This window comes from Dasypus novemcinctus, chromosome 10, assembly GCF_030445035.2.
Source record: "Dasypus novemcinctus isolate mDasNov1 chromosome 10, mDasNov1.1.hap2, whole genome shotgun sequence".
In the NCBI taxonomy this organism is placed as follows: Eukaryota; Metazoa; Chordata; class Mammalia; order Cingulata; family Dasypodidae; genus Dasypus; species Dasypus novemcinctus.
This window is the reverse complement of record NC_080682.1, coordinates 47364546-47388401: the sequence shown is the minus strand read 5'-3', so window position 1 is coordinate 47388401 and position 23856 is coordinate 47364546. Positions and strand designations below refer to the sequence as shown.

Here is a 23856-nt window from a genome sequence, read left to right as displayed (position 1 = left end):
AAAACTGTAGATGTCAGCTTTTCATTGTTGGTTCATGGAGATCGCAGATAACCCTAGCTTTCTTTGAAGATGAGTTTTATGACTAGCTACACCAACAAGAGAAATGAATGTGAAGATAGGCTTAATATTTGCCAACAAGTCACTTTATGGCATTCTTTTGACTAGAACAAATTGAGCTCTTAAAATTAGAATGTTTAAATTATCTTGGTAGGTAGAATATTTCTTATGACAACATATGTCCTTTTCTGAGAATGCGTTTTGGGAGACTTAGATTTCACCATAAATCCTTTACTGTTTGAAGATCTCTGTGCCAGTATTACATTTCAGGCAAGACTAATTTTAGCCAAGTTCACTGGTAGTATCCCAGTGTTATCTCCAGTAATTCCATCTGATTCCTTTTTTATGCACCATTGACACAGCCAAATTATATAGTGTATGTAAAATAAACTGCTGTCTATAGAGGTGGTGAGTGGTTTCATGATTTCCTTCTTTCTTGTGGGGATGGGTTTGCTTCATGCTTTTTCTCTTGCCTGCACCCTCAGCCATCACAAATGTTTTGCTTTTCCCTTTTGCAGATGACACGATTGGTGCTGCCAGGCATGGAAGAAAGGTGAGTCATGAGCTCACACACAAACCCTGTAGAGGAGGAGCTCATTATTATTTATAGGGGAGAATCCTTTCTTTGAAAAAATTCATTAAAGTGACTAATGAACCCATCCTTCAGCTCTTAGCCATAGAGTAGCATGCTAGACGAGTCATACGGTAGAGTGAGTCATCAGGTGGTGCAGGCCTTTTCCACTCCATTCCCTTTTTATTTCCCTCTCTAGGGTTGTGGTGGTTCCTTTAGATCAGGATTAAAAAGCCTGCCTGAGTCACCATCACTAACTCAATCACCTGCTATTCTGAGGGGGCGCATAGAGTTCCTGGGATGTTCCCGGGAATACCTTCTGAAAGCTGTACATGCTGCTCAGTCAGGGCCAAAGGAGTGGAGCTTCATGAAGCAAGACCCCATCCTCTAGTTTTTTTCAGTTCTTTCTGGGAGAATGGAGGTATGCTGAGTACGTTATAAACTAAGGATAAGATGCCAAACCAACCCTTAGAGGAAAAAGCTATATTCACTACCCCCATCTGTGTTCCAGTGAGTTGGGCTTTCCTTTTGATCATTTGCTGAATTTAGGGCTTCACAGTCATGCTTTCTCTGCAAAATAGCTATGAGTTTGCAAGAGACCCAGAAGAATCACAGCTTGGAAAAGGGAGGACCTGAGGGCTCTACTTCTGTTAAGAAACCTCTAGACAAGCTCCTGGCAGGGATTACAGCAAATATATATTGAGTATACATCATGTACTAGGCACTGTACTGAGAACTTGATTTGTGTTAACACACTTAACTTTGATAGCTTTCCACCATTTTACAGATGAGGAAACTGAGATTAGGAATCCATTTCATTTAACATCTGTAGAGACAAGTTGAAAAACTGCTTCTCAGTAAGGCTCTTTGTTCATAATTCCATCTTATATGTATTGTTTTTTTAGTATTTTAATTGCTTTATTTTAGTAAAATTTCCTTTTAAAACCTTCAGCCTGTTTATTGTTTGTTGACAGAGGGAGTGTGCCCCTGATAGCAGGCAGGTATTGAAGTGGCAGTGATCAAACCAGACCAGGACCCTAGAAGATTGCGAAAGTTGGGGTATACAGAGTAGAAACCAGGAGTAATGAAATTTGGGCCATTTCTTTAATCCTAGTTTTGACACCTGCAGTGATACAGTATAATTAAGGACAGTATGTCCATCTATTAAAAAATGAAATACTTACAAACCCAGAGGTAGTATAAAATGAATTTTTAAGGGTATTGGTGATAACTGTAGCAAAAGAGATGAATGTGAAATCATTTTGCAGAGCATAAAGTACTGGATTTAAAGAATCATAGAGGGAAGCAGATGTGGCTCAAGTGATTGGGAAGTCCTGGGTTTGGAAAAGGCGAGCCGGCTCAGTGGGTTTGAGCTCAGCTGATGCAACAAGATGACGCAAAAGAAGAGATGCAAAGAGGAAGACAATGAGAGATACAACAAACCAGGGAGCTGAGGTGGTTCAGGTGATTGAGCCCCTCTCTTCCACATGGGAGGTACCCAGTTCAGTTCCTGGTGCCTCCTAAAGAGAAGACAAGCAGACACAGAGAGCACACAGCAAGTGGACAGAGAGAGTAGACAGTGATTGCAAACAACGAGGGGGCATGGGGTAAATAAATAAAATAAAAATCTTAAAAATAGATAAAAAAGAATCATAGAGTTTCAGTACTTTAAAATAATTGAAACCAATCCCCCACCCCACATTTGACAGCTGAAAAAAATTGAGGCACAAAGAGAATGAGTGCTATAGAGCTACATAGAGGTAAATGTACAAATGTAAGGTTCTAGGAACTTCACTGCTGTCTCAGTAGACCCATCGCCCATTCTTACACATCACTTTCAACATGGATTGGTGGCAAGGGCCCTGCCCTACCCTTTCTTTCAGGGTTCTCAGGCTCTTTCCATCTAGGGATGCTGTCATTCCCTGGGAGTTCTCCGCTGGAGAACGTGCAGATGAGGGAAAAAGGGAGTCAGGATGGTCTTGCAGGAGGTTTAATCGGCCAGATCTGGAAGTGATATATATTACTTCTGCCTACGTTGCGCTCCCCAAACTAGTCACGGGCTGCAACTAACTGCAAGGGAGACCAAATACTGTCAGTGTGCCCAAGAGGACAGAAAAACTGCTTACACATTATAAATAATTTCATTATTATCTGCCCTTTATACTGCCCCCAATGGCATTATTTCCTATTGTTTGTTCCCAAAGGATTGATATTTTCTCTGAGTAGTAGCAGAGTCCGTTATAGAGATCCTTTGCTGTTGTTGTTTTTCTTTCACTGATTCTACCTCTTATGTATGAGATTTTTTTTAACCCTCTAGAACTATAGCCTGGGGCCAATTGACTGTCACTAAACAAGTATCTGTAATCAGACTAAGGTATTATTACCATAGAAGTAGAAAGTGCATAATTACATTATAGAGGAAACTTGCTCTTTCTACTTCCCTAGAATTATAAACATTGTGTACAGCTGGAGCCAAGAGGTGGTTGCCATAACAACCATGGAAAAGCTAAAAATAGCCTTTTTCATACTGTAGTGCTGAAGGTGGAATTATGACATGTTATAGTTTTTGAGGGCAGGTGATTCTCTTTCATATGCTAAATGTTTGCAAACTTTTTCAACAAAGCAATATTTGTATACTGTAAGTATTCGGATTGTTGGTTCTAATTATAATCCTGACACCTATGTTGCAGGATTCTTTTCTGCCATAGAATTCTATTTTGGAATGGTTCTCAGTCTTCTTAAGAGTATGTTAGAGAACTGGCTGTACTAATTTCAGTATTATATTTAAGCTTTAAAAAGTAAAAAAATTAATGATCCTCCAAGAACACACTTAGGAGGTTCCTGATGAGAACTGGAAATGTGGAGAAGTGTGATGGAATCTGTTTTTTTGCACAAGCTTGCTCACTTGCCATCAAGCTCTAATACAGCAACTTGTCCACATCAGGATTGGCCCTGTGCTTGCAGGTCTTACTACAGCACTTGGACCCACCACCACCATTACCACCACACACACATGTCCCATCTGCAGTGAGTAAGGCAGAAATCACCGGCTTCAGGGGAAACCTAGCCCTTCCTTTATGGCAATAGTATTTTTATAGCACTTTGGACAAAGGTACTGCAACAGCCTGACAAAACAGTGGGGCATTTCTAGAAGAATAGAGGCTTGACAATTTTTTCTTATCTGGGTGACAATGAAGGAGAGTCTTATTGGGAATTCACAGATATTGGGAATTTTGTAAGTCTGAGGGAGTATAGTTATAGAAAGCTAAAATTGCAAGGTACTAAATTTTATAGGATTGGGTGAGTTTAGTGTTTGACTTGTGGGAGAGCTAGTAATTGATGAGAATATTATTCTAAGAAAAGGTGCTTCCTTATCAGCAGTTGGTGTCTTTTGCTTTCTTATTGCAGTAATTTTTTTTAGGTCTAGTAAAACCTCAATAATTTGTACCACCAAGACACCATTGTATGGCAAGGTTGCATCACAGAAAATATTACTTGACTTGTTTATTTGGGTATTTGTCATAGCAAACTAAGGAAAATGCTGGAGTGTGAGTAACATGACTCTTCATTATAGAACTTCAACAAAAATTCTTTGCATACTTTCCAATCTTAGAATTGTTCCCAAAGTCCCAGGAAAATAAGATTAACCAGGGTTTGGTTTTATGTTTGTTTCTCTGTGCAATTTAGTGCAGCCCATTTTGTCCTTCTGCTTGATATAACAGGTTGTCATGAGTCTGGCTGTGCCATGGTAACTGGTTTGACGTCACTAATTCTGCTTAGATGGAGGAATACAGCTAAGCAAATAGTTGGTTTTAAAGACGAGTCCTTTGTACCTTGCAGTCCCAAATGTTCATCCCCATTTTTGCATAAAGCATAGATGTTATAGATAGTACAAGGATTGAGACCGGCTATACCAGTGTGTTCTTTACGATTCAGACAAAATTATTATCCCTGGAGAGAGAGAATTGTATGTTGTGTGTGGGGAGTACTGGCGGGAAGGAGGGGATGTTGCCTGACAAATATGTGTGCTTGATGGTAGGGAGAGATTTGCAGAGGGGGCATTTTCTTTACTGAAAATGCAAACTTAAGACCACTTAAGCAGTGTCATTTTGATGCAAGTATAAATGCTATTGTCCTTTGATTTGCTTAGGTCTAGTGCATTCTCACATTGTACTTTGTTGGTCTTCAGTTTGTTTTCATGTATTTTAGAGTGTGACTGTTGTGTTTTAAATCAGTTATCCTAAAATTCTTACTTTTCACTAATTAAAACTAGCTGTACCCCTTAGAAATTTTAAATTACACTGAATACTTGAGAAGCAAAAGCCTCAGCTACCTCAAAGAGTAAACAATTAAAGGAACATCGCTGACTATTAATAGGTCTGTATTATTTTTGAAAATGGGAAAGAAATTTTTATTATCTTTAAATGAATTTCCCTATATTGAATTGATTGCTTTGGTGAGTGAAATTATAAAAGTCTGTTTTGGAGAGGTCAAGATTTAATTTTTAAAATGTATTTGATAAAGTTAAACTTTAATTTTTAAAGATTTTTGTATTTCATTAGTGAGGAATGAAATTTAAAATGTAAGATTTTTGGTCAAGGGCACACACAACCTCCCCAACTAATCTGAGTATAATGGAGCACATAACCCAGCTGATAAAATGAGCAATGACGAGACTGCAACTTCAGTGAAAAATATCATATTCTGCAACTACTTCAAACTCACTTTTCCTTATCCCACTCCCAGTACCAAAAACTCTTTTAGTTTCCTGACTGCTAAAAAAAAAAAAATTACCATACAGTGGGTTGGCTTATTAGGAATTTATTGGCTTCTGGCTTCAGAGGCTAAAAGGCTTGCTTCCTCCCAGGGTTGGTACCATCTAGCTGGCTGGCAGTTTTGGGGTTCCTTGGCTTTTCCAGCACATGGTAATGCACAGGGCAACGTCATCTCTCTCCTCCGGGTTCCCTTGCCTTCCGCTTCTGGCGGCTCCCCGAGCTTCTCTGTGTTCAGTTTCCTTGGCTTCTTAGGACTTCAGCTGTGTAGGATGAAGGCCCACCCTCACTCAGTCTGGGCACACCCTCACTAATGGCATCTCCAAAGGGCCTACGTACAAATGGGTTCACACCAGGACCAGGGGTTGGGACCTGAACGTGACTTTTGTGGGGGACATGATTCACTCCCCAGCAGTCTGAATGGTTGAGGACCTAGCAATTAATGGTTATATGAGAAAAGGTTAAACACTAGCCAGACCTATCAGGATGCTTGGGCACAGGCAGGGGTACAACTTGTCAAGATTTTGGGTTTCTCTTCAGAAAGCATATTGGCTGCCGAAGACACAGTAGTCATCCCTTCCTGTTTTTAACATGTATAATTCAAGGGTTTTTCGCATATTCACAGAGCTGTGCAACCATCACACCACAATCTAATATTTTTTCAAAAAGATTTATTTATTTATTTAATTTCTCTCCCCTTACCCCCTGCCCCAGTTGTCTGTTCTCTGTGTCTATCTCCTGCGTGTTCTTCTTTGTCCGCTTCTGTTGTCAGCGGCATGGGAATCTGTGTTTCTTTTTTGTTGCGTCATCTCGTTGTGTCAGCTCTCCGTGTATGCGGCGCCATTCCTGGGCAGGCTGCACTTTCTTTTGCGCTGGGCGGCTCTCCTTATGGGGCGCATTCCTTGCCTGTGGGTCTCCCCTGCGCGGTAACACCCCTGCGTGGCAGGGCACTCCTTGCGCGCATCAGCACTGCGCATGGGCTAGCTGCACACGGGTCAAGGAGGCCCGGGGTTTGAATCACGGACCTCCCATGTGGTAGACAGACGTCCTAACCACTGGGCCAAGTCTGCTTCCCCACAATCTAATTTAAAAAAATTTTCAACATCCCAAAAAGATAAGTATATGTTTACATATCATAAATTAATCCTTTATTAAAAGTGTCCAATAACAAGTGTTTTTTATTCCATTTTTAGAAATCAAGGAATTTCTCACAAACATAGGTAAAATGAAACAACTAGATGATAATCTTTGCTAATTCACCAATTTTTATCTTGGAATGCTTGAGTTCTAACTCCTGAAGAAACTCTTACCCTCTTACCTTAGAATTAAAAAAGAAAGGGCTTTTCTGTCTCTGAGAGAGAATCACTACAGAACACAAAAATACAAGAATGATATTAATGGCTTTCATTGCTTAGGAAAATATGTGTTAGTAATAAGGATTTCTGTTAAATAAAAAGAAAGCAAACATAAAACAATAGCAGCTTGTGTCCTTTGACGTGCATGAAGCCGAGGACCTGCACGTCCCTTTGGTGGTTGGAGTGGCGTCTCGCGGAGAGGCTGACAGATGGACTGGGTGACCTTCGGGATTATTTCTTTTCAGATTTATGTCTAAAATCACTTAGATGCCATTTAATCGTGCTTCCTTTATTATTTTACACAAATAGGGACTGTATATAGTGCATTCATTTTTTCCCCCCAATACCCAAAATGTAGGCCTGGGGCAGTAAATACAGAGAAAGAACAGGAGAAACTGTACAAAAAGAGGCAGAGGGTGTCCCCTTGTGGGTGCTGAAGAAGGGGGTCCCTCTGAGAAGAACAGATCCAAGGAAGAGGCACTATTTTTTAATTGTCTGAATTTCCTAAAACCATAATTTCACTCTTTACCTAAACCATATCTGCTCCCTAAAACGGGTATATTTGTAATATACTGGTATATGTGCTTTCAAACTAATTTTTCTTGAATTTATAGATGAGAAATTCCTGGTCATTTTCTGACGTTCTGTGTTTCAGTAGTCTCAAAAGTTAATATAACGGTTTAAAGAACTATGGTCTCCTAATTGTGAGTCATCTCTTTTGTTAAGCACCTGAATATCTATAACCCAGGGAAAGTAGGAGGGCAGGACATAATCATTCATTCATTGCCAGGACGTTTTAGTTCGTACCTGTGAAATGCATGTTTTGAGGAAAAGAAAAGTGTAGGAGAGGAGGACTGTGACATCCAGATGCTTCTGGTTTTGCTGAGGGGGAAAAACATTTACACACACAGAATGATTATATATTACAGCAGGGTCATAAGCGATGATATGCCAAAATAAAGGTACATACAGGGAGTGTAAGGGTATTGCTGAGTGAGAATTCTTGGTGCTTGGTACAAGGAAAACCTCGCAGAAGGCAGAGAGACTCCAGGAAAGTATAGACAGTATCGGTCATGCCCTGAATTACTAACACTGGGAATGAGCTCATTGTAAAGAAGAGCTATTTTCAGTTGATTGAGTTATGGCTCATTCACTGACCAAGCACATCACACGCTGACTAAAGGCAAGGGGAGGTGTGAGTTAGAAAAGCAGCTACCTCATTCTGTTTCAGATTATCCTGTATCTGTACTTCACGAACAACTGTGTATTTGATTTCATGCCATTTACTTGGTATACTTTTCTTTTTAGATCTAAAGGGGTAATTCTGAACATCTCCTCTATCAGCGGGATGTATCCAGTTCCACTGCTGGCTCTCTACTCTGCATCCAAGGTGAACAGTCGCTATTTAGTAAATCACATCATTGTGAGAATGAAGACTAATTTTCAGTCTCAGATACTGATGGATTTAACTTTCCTAACATTTCTTTCATGGAAGTTTTCAGTTGGACTGAAAATAAAAGGAAAATACCCAAAACTGGTTTCAGGAGGGCTAGATCTGGAGACATACTGATTAATGTAAACTTGACAAATGGGGTGCCTGCATGTCAGATCCACAGATTCTTTTTTTTTCTCCCAGTGATACTTGTTTTTTCCATAGAGAGCTGGTCTAGGCCAGATAGCTGGTTGATTAGACCATGATGTTAATGAATCTATGACTGGGGATTTGGTACATGAATGAGTCACTTCACACAGCATAAGTTGCAAGTCTTCAGAGCTGAGTAGAAGAAATGCAGCCAGTCAGCACATAGATGGACACACTAGGCTCAAGCCTGACTGGATGAGAATGTGACTGTTTTGCTATGTCATCCAGATCACATAGTGCATCGCTTCTGGGATGAGACAAGAATTTTCCAGAACTCTAAGATGTCATGATTTTAGACAACATTATCTTTCACCTCTCCATATTACTAGTAGGAAAATAATTGAGTGCATTTTCCACTGCTGCAAATCAATAGCACCATCTTTGTATGCATTATTGAGGCTGGAATATACCTTGAAAGCGAAAATGACCGTTTAGATGTTGAAATTAAGCAAACTTTTAAGAAAAAATGTGCAAAATATGATGCACAGTAAGAACCTGTATTACATCAGGGAGGGGAAAGAGCACATCATCTGCCTTCTTTTTCACTTGGCTATTTGTCCACGATGGGGTTGGGGGAGAGTAAAAGAGCAATTACTGTTTTGAAAAAGCTCAGCACTACCCTCCTTTCCCCTCCCAATCTACTTGTTTTCTCTGTTTCTGAAACATAGTGTAGATGTTTAAAAATCAACACCATGTTTCTTGAAGTATTAGTGGATTCCAACTTCTTATCTGTTCTGCTCCACTGACACAAGACTATTACTGGTTGGGACCCTTGTAGAGTCATTCCCAATACTTCACGTTTCAAACTTGAGGCTGAGTCTATATTTCAAAAACTGGGACATTATATTCTACAAATAGATTTAAGGTTGTATTGTGAAAAGAAGATGGGCTGTCACATTCATCTTTATACCTCTTGGATCTTGCCATCCCAGAAGACCAAGCGGATGCTTGCTCTTTTCCTTCTTTACTGACAAACAAAATCCCCATAGAACAGAGTTGAACAGAATTCATCCTGCATTTCTGTTTGAGTGGCAAGTGAGGAGAAAGAAAGCATCTTTTGTTATATAATTTTAAAAAAATATTTCTTCTTAGAAAGTACATTTCTGAAGGAAAAAAAGTAGGATAAGAAGAACCTTTTCCAGTTAAATAAAAATTTGATCTGAATATTAAATTTTGGTAAGAAAATACATAATTTCTGGGCAGATAAGAACAACTTAGTTTTTTTTTTAGAGGTTTCTTCTGCATTTGAAATGAAAAGTTAAGTTTATTATTTTTTGTTTCCATGCTTACAAATCAGGCAGATTAATGTAATGTGTGTGTTCTCTTCTCATTGCCACCTCCTCCCAGGCTTTTGTAGATTACTTCTCTCAGTGCCTCCATGAAGAGTATAAGAGCAAGGGCATCTTTGTGCAGGTGAGTGGACTTTGTTTCAGTTAAGTATTCCTGTTTTTATGTGGTTTCCACAGCAACTGTTGCTGTCTTGGCAACGAAAAAATCACATTTCTGAGTAAGTGAATGTGATGTTAGCACACCATTAAAGATATGGTTTCTTTTTCCTTTATGTACATATTCTTCAAAATTATCCCTAGAATTTTTAAGTAAGGATACCTAACTAAAGTTGAACTAACTGCAGTGTAAACAGTTGAAGCGAATTATTATGCTTTTATTTTGAGAGAATTGGAATAGTATCAATATCTGTTAGCTGCCAGGTAGTAAGTCTGTGCTGTGACTCTGTTTCCAGAGCCAGCTTGTAATAACCAGATGAGCGAGTGATGAGCTGAATATAGTTACCCTTTACTAGAGTATTAGTGATTGCAGCTGCCAAGATGCTAGAGGTATGGTAATGACCTTTGATTTTTATTATGTAGCTGGCAGATACAATGCTATGAAAGTACAATACAAAAGGTGGGAGGAAGTGGGTATCTATCACAGATCAGCTATTGTTTGACATAAAGAAATAGTGGCTCATAGCATTTCCATGCTTAGGCTCATTTTTTAAACGTCTTGAGAAAAGTTACAATTCTTCGCCCTTTCTTGCTCCTGCCCACCACCTACATCTACCTCTACACACATGATGACTCTCATTACTGTTAGCCTAATAGTTTATTTCTATACCCTGAAGCCCCAATGATCACTCATAATAGTAATAGCAGGCACAGTATGAGCACCTCACATGTACATGTCACTGCCTCTCATAGTGCCCCAGAAGATGGCATGATTATCCTCTCCTTTTAAAGTTGCAAAAACAGGTCTTAGAAGGTTCATTTATTCGCCCAAGTTAAAGCAGGTCTCAAATCCAGGTCTGTTTGGCACAGAGCCCTTGCTCTTAACCTCTAGGCTACATACTCCGGGCCTTAGGCACCAAGAACAGCGCTGAATACCATCCATCCATGCTCAGGCAGTTGTTGACCCATGAGGTCTGAGGGCACTTGGCTGCTTAGTTCTCTTTCCTCCCTTATATCCTTAGGCAGTCAAGATGGACCTAAGTGGCCACTTTCTCCACATCAGTGCTACAGTTTCTTCCATTACTAGTCTGTAGTGGAATACCAGTAAGTCCACTCTAATCCATATTTTATTCCTCCATCCTGTGGACCCTGGGATGGTGATGTTCACTCCATCTCTAAATCGAGCAGGGGCTTAGATCCCACATGGTTGATGGATGCGATCTCCTGCTTGCAGTTGTAGGCACTCTCGGTTCCCTGGTGTGGTGGTTGACCTTCTTCACCTCCATGTTAGCTGACCTGGGTAAGTCCAACGAACCAGAGGGTAGGAGTTGCAACTCGCTGAGCCTCAGGGCCCAGCTGGCACATGGCCAGTCCAGAGATTCAAATCTCCTACATATAACACCAACCCCAGTGCCAACTACAGGTTCAGTAAAAATGACAGAAGAAGCATGTGTAGAAAGGTCACATCTGAGTCCAACTCCATCACACTCAGGAGCACAAATTCCAAAGTAGGGGTGTGGAGAAAGGGGCCATGGTAGTTGCTGAGGGCAGGGAGAGGGAAGAAGAGATGTGATGTGGGGGCATTTTTGGGACTTGGAGTTGTCCTAAATGATATTGCAGGGACAGATGCTGGACACTATATATCCTGCCATAACCCGCTGAATGGACTGGGGGAGTGTAAACTACAATGTAAACTATAATCCATGTGGTGCAGCAGTGCTCCAAAATGTATCCACCAAATGCAGTGAATGTGCCACAATGATGAAAGAGGTTGTTGATGTGGGAGGAGTGGGGTGTGGGATATATGGGAACCTCTTATATTTTTTAATGTAACATTTTTTGTGATCAATGTATCTTTAAAAAAAGACAATCAAAAAAATTTTTTTAAGTGAAAAATAAATAAAAATGGACCTAAGTGTTGTCCAACTCTAGCTTCTAAACTTTATTATTCTTTGAGGAAATTCTGAAACAAAATCATCCACACTGAGGGGGAGTGGTGGTGAGAGGAAGGGTGGGGTGAGTGTTTCCTCATGGTCCAGCATCAGCTTAGAGCTGGTGTCCTCCAAGCTCCCACCTGAGGTTCCCCTGAAGGGCTGCTTAGAAGTCATAGTTATTTGGTATTACTCTGATTTACGGCTTCCCATGCATACACTATGTTGAGGAGGATAGGATTCTTCAGAATCCTAAATTTTATACTGAACTACCATATTCCTCTTTTCCCCTTCCTTGGCGCTAGTCATTTTAATGCTGGTTGGCTAGTTAATAAAATCTGCTGTGTAAATTTGTTAACCAGGAAACTGGTAAAGCATTTGTGGGAGGGAAGGCATCACCTGCCATGCAGTTTTGTACCATTTTCTCATTCCTATGTAACTTTTGTAATCAAGCTACTAATTTAATAATTTTTAAATACCTACTGTGACTAGGCAGGAATCTGAATGCCCCATAGGCAGTGTGATAAAAAGCTGCAAGTATTTAAAAGACATGAGATTAATATTGGGCCTTATGAGCATAGATGAGCAATTTCTAAAATTCTGTTAATAGACAATACTTCTTATTCTGGTGTGACTAGAAGCTGCTAAAAAACACATTAACATTTGTCTTCTGAAGTATTTTACTTTGATTAACTTTTACTTTTCCCTAATATGAATTATAAATTATGTAATTTCATCAATCACTGTCTTTATGTGAATTCACTCAAGGTTTATACTTAGAATGGATTTAGGGAGAAAATAGAAACTTGGATGCTTGTGAGGGAAAGTACAGTTGTCATTTCAGTATGAACGACATTGATTATGGTCAAACAGGCAGAAAAATCTTATCTAAAGATTATAAAATGATTGTTTTATTCTTTGGTGGTGTTTTATGTCTGCACATTTTTGTTGTTTTATTTTCGTCTCTTTATTTTCTTTTTTTTTTTGTCTGCACATTTTTCACACTAGGGGATATTTGTCATCTGATCTCACCTTCTTCCACTCCATTCCACATGCCATTTCCTGGGTAATCTTGCTAAATTGCAAAACAGATAATGTTGCTTTCCTTTGTAGTCCTCCACTGGTTGCCTATCAGTTCTGGGGTTAAAATCAGACCCCACAGAGCTGGCTCATCTTGGGCCACCAGGTCATCCCACCCTGCATTCAGTCCAGGCTGGGTATTGTGGTCTCCATACAAACTCTGCCTGCTGAAGTGCCCCCTGGGTGGTTCCTCTGCTGCCATGTCCTTGCACCAACTCCCCTCCTAATCTGCTCTCCACATTCCTTCCCTGTCTCACTTGCACCTGACCCTAATGACCCACTATCCATCTTTCCAGGCTCAGCCCACAATTCACCTCCCCTGGAAAATGTGATCTCAGCCCTGTGGCACATCTGGTTCCAGCTTTCTTCCTGCTTACTTATACCATATTATATGCCCTGGCCTGATACTCTCAGGCCCTCTCTCTCTTCCTTCCCCCCACTTGACTTCACTGTGTTCTTGAGATCAGGCATTTTATCTTGTTTCTGTATTGCTAAGGGCAAGCGTAATTCATGGCAACACTGGAGACCTGACTTTTGCATGGCATCACGAGGAGCCTGATTGTGCATGGTCATACTTTGCAGTGTACAGTCATCGTTTTTGAAGGTCTTTTGAGCTTCTTCAGTTGTTCCCAGAAGCCTCTAGTTTTGAATTTTCAACCTCCATATCTGGAAGATGTTATGAGTTCAAGAATTTCCTGATTGATCAAGAAAAGGATTTGACTATGAGGTGACAGTAACAAAAAACTTTATTTAGGGGGTTCTTGAACAAGTTCCCCTGGGAGAAGCAGTCCTTTCAGCAGGAGACCTTCCAGAAGCTTAGACTCAGGAAAGCAGGGCAAGGGAACTCTTAGGGGGAGAAGGCAATTGAAAAGGGGGCTGCCCTGTCAAGGTGATGCTGCTGAGCAGCTTGGTGGGGAGTCTCTGGCCCCAGGGTCTGATCTATGGCCAGCAAGTAAGTGTTGGTGCAGTTTTGTGGGTTATACAAAGTAGGCAGGCTCCAAATGACAAAAACAACAACACAACATGCTTATCAGGGCTGTCTTTAAAACAACTGCATATGTAAGATTTGAGTTTGGCTCTGTGGGCTTTGGGCTAACAGTCCCAGCCTGCTGTGAAGAAGTAAACGACACAGGACCACCATACAGGAACCCATCTTTGGCTCATTTGTATAACTGAGTGCTTCTAGGCTTCCAAGTTTCCTTTTTTTTTCTATTTCTATTTCTTTCTTTTTTTTTAAGATTTATTTTTTATTTATTTCTCTCCCCTTCCCACCGCCCCCCCAGTTGTCTGCTTTCTGTGTCCATTCGCTGTGTGTTCTTCTGTGACCACTTCTATCCTTATCAGCGGCACCAGGAATCTGTGTTTCTTTTTGTTGCATCATCTTGTTGTGTCAGCTCTCCATGTGTGCGGCGCTGTTCTTGGGCAGGCTGCACTTTCTTTCGTGCTGGGTGGCTCTCCTTATGGGGCACACTTCTTGTGTGTGGGGCTCCCCTACGCGGGGGACACCCATGCATGGCAGGGCTCTCCTTGAGCGCATTAGCGCTGCGCATGGGCCAGCTCCACATGGGTCAAGGAGGCCTGGGGTTTGAACCACAGACCTCCCATGTGGTAGGCGGACAACCTATCCATTGGGCCAAGTCTTCTTCCCTCCATTTCTTTTAGTGGTTGGAAGGAAAGCTGGGGTTTTTTTTTGGTGTATCTCCATGTGAATGTATGTGCATCAGAATACTTATTCAGGGGAGGAACGGTTTATATTTTTTAAACTCTAGATTGTTTTACACTAATTCTTTGATAGTATTTTTTTCTTCCCCTCTTTCCCTCATCTTTTTTCCTATATTTTTGTAAAAGCATTTATAATTTTGTATTTGGACATAATTTCAAATCTGCAGAAAAGTGACAAAAATAAGAATAGTACAAAGAACACCACCCCAATACTCTTTACCCAGATTCATTTTCTGTTAACATTTTACTCCATTTATTTTATCATTGCATACATCATGGTCCATTACCTCAAAATACTTTAGTATAGATTTCCTAAGAATAAGGATGTTCTGTTTTATAACCACAGTAAGTTACCAATTTTAGGTTTAACACTGATACAGTATTTTTATCTAATCTATTATCCATATTCCAATTTTTTATCCTATAATTGATCTATGTCCCTTTAGTCTCCTTTAATCTGTCATGTCCCTTTAGTCTCCTTTAATCTGGAATGTTTCACAGCCTTTCTTTGTCTTTTGTGATATTGATATTTTTGAAAAATACAGTACTCCTCCCCTACTTTTTAAATTGAACATTCTTCATTTGAGGTTTATTTGCTATTTCCTTATAGTTAGATCCAGCTTATGCTTTCCTCACCAAAATATTACATACCTGATGCTCTATCCTTCTCCAGGCACCACATCTAGATACACACAATATCCATCTGCCCCCTCATCCATGTTGATTTTGATCCTCTAGTTGAGGTTTATCTGATTTCTCCACCCTATAGTTACTGTTTTTCTCTTGCACTAATAAGTCAGGGAGACACTTTAAGACCACACAAATATCCTGCTCCATGTGTTTTCCCCCTAGATTTAACAAACTTTGATGATTCTTCACAAACCTTTCTTATGAAGAGATTTCTGATGCTAAAGAATTCATGTAGCCCTACTTGAATATTTAGTTGTTTCAAAGCAAGAAGTCATAGCTAGAGCATCATCACAGCTTCCTTAATCCTGGCTGTGGTTTTATACAGACTACATCTGTCATTGTGGTACTTAGAGCAGTGAAAAAAGGACCCTTAGCTTGGAGTCAGAAGACCAAGCTTTTTGTTCTAATCTTCAGGAAGCTTTGTAATCACTTTGAAGCCCGAGTTTTCCCCTTCTGGCAAGTGGGGATAATATTTGCTCTGTTCACCTCTTAGAATCACAATGATCCAAATAATATAACATATATAAAAACACTGGAAACTGTGAAATGATTAGGTATGCAAAAAAGAGAAAAGAAATTTCTATTTATGAACTATCTACAGTACTCCCTATGTTTTCACCTATTTTATTATCTCATTTGAGATAGATGTTAACCTAGTCCCATTTTATAGACAGGAAACTGAGGATCAGTAGGAGCCATGTAATTTGCCCAAGGTCAGTTCAGTTTATCAAAGAGCAAGTACCTGCTATTTGCCATATCCTTAGCTAGGCAGTGGGGAAACAGGAATAAGGTACAATCCCTGTCCTCAAGGTACCACACAGAGAAAGAAGACAGATATTTAAACACACTATAATGACAGGGGATAGTAAGTACAAAAACTAGAAAGATATATATGTTTCATATTTCTTCAGTTAAGAAATTCTAAGATACTACCAGAACCCATAGGACTATATAACACAAACAGTGAAGCCTAATGTAAACTATGGACTATAGTTAATAATACTATTATTATAATATTCTTTCATCACCTGTAACGAAGGAACCACCCTGATGTAAACTATAAATAATGGGGTAAGGGGGTATATGGGAACTCTGTATTTTCTACCTGATTTTTCTGTCAACCTACAACTTCTCTTATTTAAAAAATGTATTTTAAAAAAAGGTGATAACTGATATTCTGACAATGGGGGATACAGTAGTAAAAAAGATAGGGTCCCTACTGTTGTAGAATTTACATTCAGTGGGAGGCAGACAGACAATAAACAAGTAAACAAATAAGATTATTTGATTATTTCATACAGTGATAAAAGCTATGAAGAAACTGAAGGGGGAGGATGTGTTCAAGAATTTGGGAAGGTCAGGCAATTTACAGATCTGGTTTTGCAATTGGGTTTGAATAACGCTATATCTATGCTTTTTCAGCAATGCCTTCCTTTTTTTCATGGAGATGTTAGTCCATACCATACAGTCTTCTTCTTTGAGCCTGGGAAGCCAGGTCTCTGGAAATGCCAACAATGAGGAGATTATTTGCCAACTGAAATCATCCCATAAGGTCTGCTCTGACTCTTCATCGGAGGAAAGATGAGGGTGCAGATGAAGACAACCTAAACCCAGAGGAAACAGCGGTTGTAGGTTTTAGCTGGTCTGAAAATGAAGTGGGTTTTCTCAGTCTTAGCAAAAGGTTACAAAAGAATACACTCCTTTTAAGTTTAAAATGAACTTTCCATTGTGGAGGAATACTTTGGGCCTCATTCTGATAAATTAGAAACTTTCAGTGTTCTGGTTCTCTTTGGTGATGAATGTTGGTTTTGTTAATTCTGTTAAAAATACTGTTTTTACAAGAATAGACTAGATTTGCTTTCATCTCTGAAGTTTAGGAAACAAAAAGGACAAATGGAGATGAAAGAGAAAAAAAAAGGAAAGCTTTTCTAAATGAGACTAAAAAAACATAAGATATCCCTCATTTATATTCTTTTAATATATTATATATATATATATTTGCTTCAAGTAATCATACAGATCTATTGAGCTACAAAGAGCTAGGAAGCTAAGTATTAGGACATGACTAGTGGAATTGAAAACATAAGTATCCATCCATTCCTGCTAATTGCCAATGAAAATAGAAGGAAGTAATGAAATGTGTGTAGTGCAAATGGAATCTAAATAGGAAAAACTAGAAGACAACATAAAGATTCTCACAGGAAATATACATATCTAGTGAACTGTTCCAACTTTGAGAAAGAGCTAAAATAGTAAAATCAGTGCTGTTAGGATTATTATACTCATAACCCTTCCAACCACATAAATATCCACTTTTATCAGTCATAATGTCTTTTTTCCTTGGCCTTTTATAGCAGTGTCACATCACAAGAATTAGAAACTTAAGAGATCTGTTAGTCTATCCGAACTGCCTTAAGACTGTGTCTAGGAAGGATGAAGATATTCAGATGGTTACCTCAAAAGTCAGCTATCTTCTATGGAAAATACATTCTTACACATGTCACAGGATATAAACACTCAGCCCAGTTTTTCTTTCCAAATTTATTCCAAAAATGTTAATATATTTAAAAAATTAGAAAATAATTGCTAATGCATGCCAGAGTTGAAATTTCACTCTTTGACTTAGTATTTTTTTTTTTTAAGATTTATTTATTTATTTAATTTACCCCCCTCCCCTGGTTGTCTGTTTTCTGTGTCTATTTGCTGCGTCTTGTTTCTTTGTCCGCTTCTATTGTCGTCAGTGGCACGGGAAGTGTGGGCAGCGCCATTCCTCGGCAGGCTGCACTTTCTTTCACGCTGGGCGGCTTTCCTCACGGGAGCACTGCTTGCGCGTGGGGCTCCCCCACGCGGGGGACACCCTTGGGTGGCACGGCACTCCTTGCGCGCATCAGCACTGCGCATGGCCAGCTCCACACGGGTCAAGGAGGCCCGGGGTTTGAACCGCGGGCCTCCCATGTGGTAGACGGACGCCCTAACCACTGGGCCAAAGTCCGTTTCCCTTTGACTTAGTATTTCATTCAATCCTCATAATAGTACAATCATGAAGATGTTGTGTACCTAATGACTAAAACTAAGGCTCAGTCGTTGAATATTTTGCTCAAGGTGAGGCAACTAGTAAGTGGTGAAGCTGGAATTTGAATCTAATCATTTTCATTTCAAAGCTAGTATTGCCCCTGCCCCCATATGCTCTTTCTCTCATACTCTGAATTCAATCTATCAGGATATCTTACTGATTTTCATTTATCCTTGAACTCTATCCACCATTTGACCATGTCTCATGACCTCTACTGCTTCTTCGCTAATCTGAGCCACCATTATCTCTTGTCCTGGACTTTATATAATATCTTCCTATCTCATCTCCCTATTCATTCCTGTCTTTGCTTAGAGCCCCTCTGGTCTGCTCAGAGCACTCTTCTTAAATAAAAAACCAGGTAAGTTAGCTCTTCTGTTAAAACTCCTTCCGTGGCCTCACTTCTCTTTCAAAGCAAAATCCTAAGTTCTCACCATGGCTCACAATGTTCTGATTTCAAACCTTTTTCTGATAGCTAGTCCCCCTGCTACTTCTCTGACTACATGTCCTACTATTTCTGCTACTCCCTTACATCCCAACCTAAGGCACTCCAGCCACACTGGCCTTCTTCCTCAAACACACAGAGCACACTCCCACCTCAGGGCCTTTGCACTTGCTGATCCCTCATTCTAAAAGGCTGTTTACCTACATGTCCATTTGAATAGCTTCCTCCCCCTCCCTTCATTCAGATCTTTGCTTATATGTCACAGTATCAAAGAGGACTTTCTTGATCAACCAATTTAGGAACAGCCTCCATCATCTGTGCTCTTCACCTGGGGTTTCCTTCTCCTTTTTATCATCACCTGTCAATATTTATACATTTTTTATCATTTGTATAAAGTCTATGTCCCCTTACGAAAATGTAATCTCTATAAGATAAGGGACTCAGCTTTTGTTCAAAACTTATTCTCCAGCACCTAAAATGTTGTAGTAGGCGCTCAGGAGATATTTGTTGTTGATTGAATGCTTTTTGCGAGCATTGTTAGTCCTTCGATTCCTTGAATGTTAATATGCAAACTCTTCATATTTGGAGCTAGGTCATTTGTAGGAATATAAACCAGCCAACATTTATCAAGGATTTTCTCTGTGCAGAGCACAACGTTTTGGCCTCTTTCATCTTGGCCCTAGGTGCTAAGGCTTGTACCTAATGTTATAAGGCCTTTGCTCATTGCTATGTAGCCAGGTATCTCTACATCAGAGTGATTCTTTTGTTCTAACATTGTCTAGAAAATTCAAGGGTTTCCACAAATGAGATAATCAAAGGCCCTTTTGTGGAAAAGATCATCTCATGGTCTGCAAGTAAAATAATACAAACTCCAAAGCCAGGATATATGTGTATAATTATTCAGATTTTCTGGAGGTTATCAGATCCTGAAATGAAAGATGGATACACAGATATAAGGAAGTAAAATTTCCTAAAATGCCTCTTAGGAGCCCTAGCTTCTGCCTTAAGAATGTGTGCCAGTTATACTGATGAACTTAATACTCGTAAAAGACACAGTATCTAGAATTCCATACTGTGAAGATAGACTAGAGCTTGGTTTCCTTTGCACCCGTGTTTTTCCAAAACGTTGTGAGTTGTTCTGATCATTTTTAAATTTGAGAAAGCATGTTTTGTACATAGACAGCATCATATAAATGCTCTACCACCTGAAGATACAACGTTCAGTGTCTGATTCTTGATTATCTACCAAAGGATACTTTGGGCATCCTCCTTTCCTTTTTTTTTTTTTTAAATAGGCTGAGCAAGGGCAAAGCAACAATACCTTTGCTTTGTGGCCTTCAGTTTGGGATCCTAAATTCGAAGACCAGGACACTAGCCCACATATGTAGCTGTCAAGGTCAGCTTGTGTCTGAGCTGGCAATATTTATGATGGGAACTTGTTAAGTTTATACAACTTGTAAAAAAAAAAAGTTCTACATAAAATACTTCCTATGGAAGTATAAGAGGATCTTAATCACTTCCCCATAGTATTTTCCTGAGTAATCAGAAGAATGGATTAATTATTTTTGGTGAATTTTTTGTTTAACTCTTTAAGGCTGTTTCTAGATGACATTTTGGCACATGACTTATTTCTTTACTTTTACATAACTTGAAATATTCCGTTTTTAAGTCTTGTCAAGTAGCTAGACTTAATACGTTCACCCTTTTTGGGTAGGGGAACCTTGCTTGAATTTCAGAATACCTAAAATTTTGACTTAACCTCTCATATAACATTGTTAACTGCTGGTGTAATTAATTTTCTGGACTGCAGCAGTGAAAAGGGACCCCTAATACTTTGCTTCAGTGCTGTCCATAATGAAGCGTTCTTATTCATTCAGTAGATGGTCGCTGAACCCCTCCTATGGGCCAGACATTGTTCTAAACACTGAGAGTATAGTAGTAAGACTGTGTCTTTATGGAGCTTGCATCCTAGAAATTTATGCCATCCAGTGATAAGATGTAGTTTTCTGTGCTTTTCAGCCTCCCTCCTTCCACTGTCTCGCACATTTCTGCTGTTTGAAGCATATTGAACTACTTACAGTTCTTTGAAAACATCATGCTCTTTTATGTCCCCTTTTCTTTGCTCCTGCTGTTCCCATTAGACTAAATGGTCTTTCCTTATTTGTTTACCTGGCAAATGCTCCCACTTCATTTAAGACTTAGCTCAAGTTATTTTATCTCTGAATCCTTCCCATCTTCCATTAGGCCTTGTAACAGACTTGTTTTTGAACCATTGTGGGAATAAATAAATACCCTTTCCAGAAGAGAATTTACATTTCTTAATTGGAAAAATAATTCCACCTCCAATTCCTGGTTGTATATGTTTTGTTTCCACTCCCAGAGCCAGGGATTCTCTAGACTAATCTGAAGAGTAAGCTGAATGACGAGTTAGCCTTTGGCACCATCAAGTGGTTAAATTGGGTGGTGCAATGTAATTCTTCTACCATATCAAGATAGTGCAGTTTATTGCCAAGGAAGGAGGAAGGGAGGAAGGAAGTAAATGTGGAAGGTAAAGGTAATTATAATATAATTGAAACACATGATTATCACCATATTTTTTCCTGAAAAGCTCAAAACTTACAATACCTATGGCAGGCTTGTGGTCTATATACAGGAATAATTATTAATCTCTACCTTTTTATAACTGAGAAACTTGAGGCATAGAGATATGAAATTGTTTGCTTATGACTTGTCATTATTGAGACCATTGTTGTGCTTTATTTGCCACTCAGCTTGGCTTGGTGAACAAATTTGTTGACTTACCCAACTGAACTCTGCATTTCATACTGTGGTTTAGATGGAGGCATCTATCTGGTCTTGTGCTCTCATATACTGCATCTTTACAGCAAAATTATTTTAAAACTAAAATAAGACCTTTTTGGAAAAACAATGTTTGCCTATAAAGTGAGGGATAGATAAATGTATAGTAACAATTCCAATAAGCAAATTCTCAAAAAATGAAAGTCACCTCGAAGTATTTGGGGAAGATAGTTTATTCAGTGTGGGTTTGTGGCTGCAGACACTGAGAAAGTTGGAGAGTGAGAGTCGTTAGGCCTTGGGTCCTTGTTCTTAACAGGTGGGCTGAAGTTTCGACCCATTCAGGATGACGGATTGTATTCCTTGACTCATACTTGGGAGTAGGAAAAATACTGCTAAACAATGGCCTCCCCATATCCACTTACATACAAAGAGCCATAGGAACATTTCTTTAGTATCTCAGCAAGAGGGAAATCCATTGTCTGGAATATGTCTTGATTTTGTGTCTACCTCTAGTAATGAAGTTTTTTACTTTGACCACTAGATGTTAATAGAAGTGTTGCTATAATTTATACCCATTCCTTTACATGTGTGAAATAAACAGAATGCATTCACTCTTTAGTGGGCTACCATGTCCAAGCTATTTCAAACTATAAAAGGACCTCTTGTATCATGTCTTCTTATAATAGGGTTTCCATATATTCTGTAATGAATCACATCCCCAAAATGTAAGAAGCTTACACAATAAAGAACCTAACACCAGTTAAGTTCCTCTAAAAGGTAGCATTCAAATTTGTCATCCCACACCAGTCCTATAAAATGTTTTTTAGTTACCCAAGTGGTAATTAGCCATCCACCCCTGAAGAGAGAATAATGGAACTAGTTCTTTCTTATCACTAGAATGTTTACAAAAGTCCAAAGCAGAGTGGTAAGAAGCTAACGAAGAAAAGTGGTAGCCCAAGGCAAAGAAAATGGAAAGTCTACTAGGAGGGACCAAAACTGGTAGAACAAGCTGAATTAACCATTGATTATAGAGAAAATTAGTATTATCTCTTGAGGAGGATAAGATGTCAGATGTCAGAAATCCCCTATTTGGAAATTCTGTAAAAATGTTCAGTTTAGTCCGGGTAGAAAAAGTACTTACCCTGACTCATTCTGTTCTCTAGATTTCTGTTTAATGCCTTCCTTTAAAAAGTTTAAAAAAAAAAGTCTTTCTGGTTTTTTTTTTTACTGTTAAAGAAGTTTTAGGTTTACAAAAAAAGTCATCAGAAACTAAAATCCCGCCCCCCCCCACACACACAGTTTTCCCTATTACTAACACTTTGCATTAGTGTGGTACTTTGGTTACAATTGATGAAGCAAGTTTATATAATTATAATATTAATTATAGTCCCTAGTTTACATTAGGGTTTACTATTTGTGTTTTATAGTTCTATGGTTTTAACCACATTTAAATATCCAATTCAGTGGTGTTAATTATATTCACAATGTTTTTGCTACCATCACCAGCATCCATTACCAAAACTTTTCCATCACCCCAAAAAGAAACAGTACCAATTAAGCATTAACTCTCTACCCCTACCTCAGGCCCTGGTAACCTGTTTTCGAGTTTCCAACTCTATGAATTTGCTTATTTTAATTATTTCATATACATGAACACATACAATATTTGTCCTCTCTTCGTTTTTAATACTTTGCCCAGTGTCAAGTTTTGTTTTACTGATAGATTGATTTATTATCATTTGTTTTATGCTAACCTGTGTTCTGTCAAGCTGGCTCTGGAGAGCTGTTTTTTCTTTTTTTCTCTTTCTTTCTAAAGATGCAAACTTTAGATTTCGTATAAATGCTCCTACCAATAAAAGCACTTGAGCACTTGAGCATCACTGTGAATTCTGACTTTGTGGCCTTCCTAATCAATGTCGTGTTTTGGGGGGTGTTGCCTTTCTAGAGTGTCCTGCCATATCTCGTAGCTACAAAACTGGCCAAAATCCGAAAGGCGACCTTGGATAAGCCCTCTTCAGAGACATTTGTGAAGTCTGCCCTTAAAACAGTTGGCTTGCAGTCCCGAACCAATGGATACGTGATCCATTTTCTACTGGTATGTAGATTTTTAAATCCCAAATCAGTATTCTCTGGTTTGGGTTTTTGTTTCCCATTGAATCACAAAATAGTTTTTTAATATATTAACTTATATAACATGTCTAGACATACTAACGAGGCCTCCCTATTTTATTTTAAACTGTATAGCCAAGAACTTAAAAATCTACCTATAAATAAAAT

The 23856-nt window shown here is 39.1% G+C and overlaps 1 protein-coding gene across 8 annotated transcripts in view; it reads left to right on the top strand.

The window, feature by feature from the left end:
- The window catches only part of HSD17B12 (hydroxysteroid 17-beta dehydrogenase 12), a 266735-nt gene that overhangs the window by 240672 nt on the left and 2207 nt on the right, over positions 1 to 23856 (top strand). For all 8 annotated transcript variants that reach the window (XM_071218088.1, XM_071218087.1, XM_058305500.2 and 5 more), the window contains 4 exons: positions 576 to 610; positions 8064 to 8145; positions 9745 to 9810; positions 23525 to 23674. In XM_071218088.1, coding sequence (XP_071074189.1) covers positions 576 to 610; positions 8064 to 8145; positions 9745 to 9810; positions 23525 to 23674 — 333 coding nt within the window. The remainder of the gene's footprint in view (positions 1 to 575; positions 611 to 8063; positions 8146 to 9744; positions 9811 to 23524; positions 23675 to 23856) is intronic.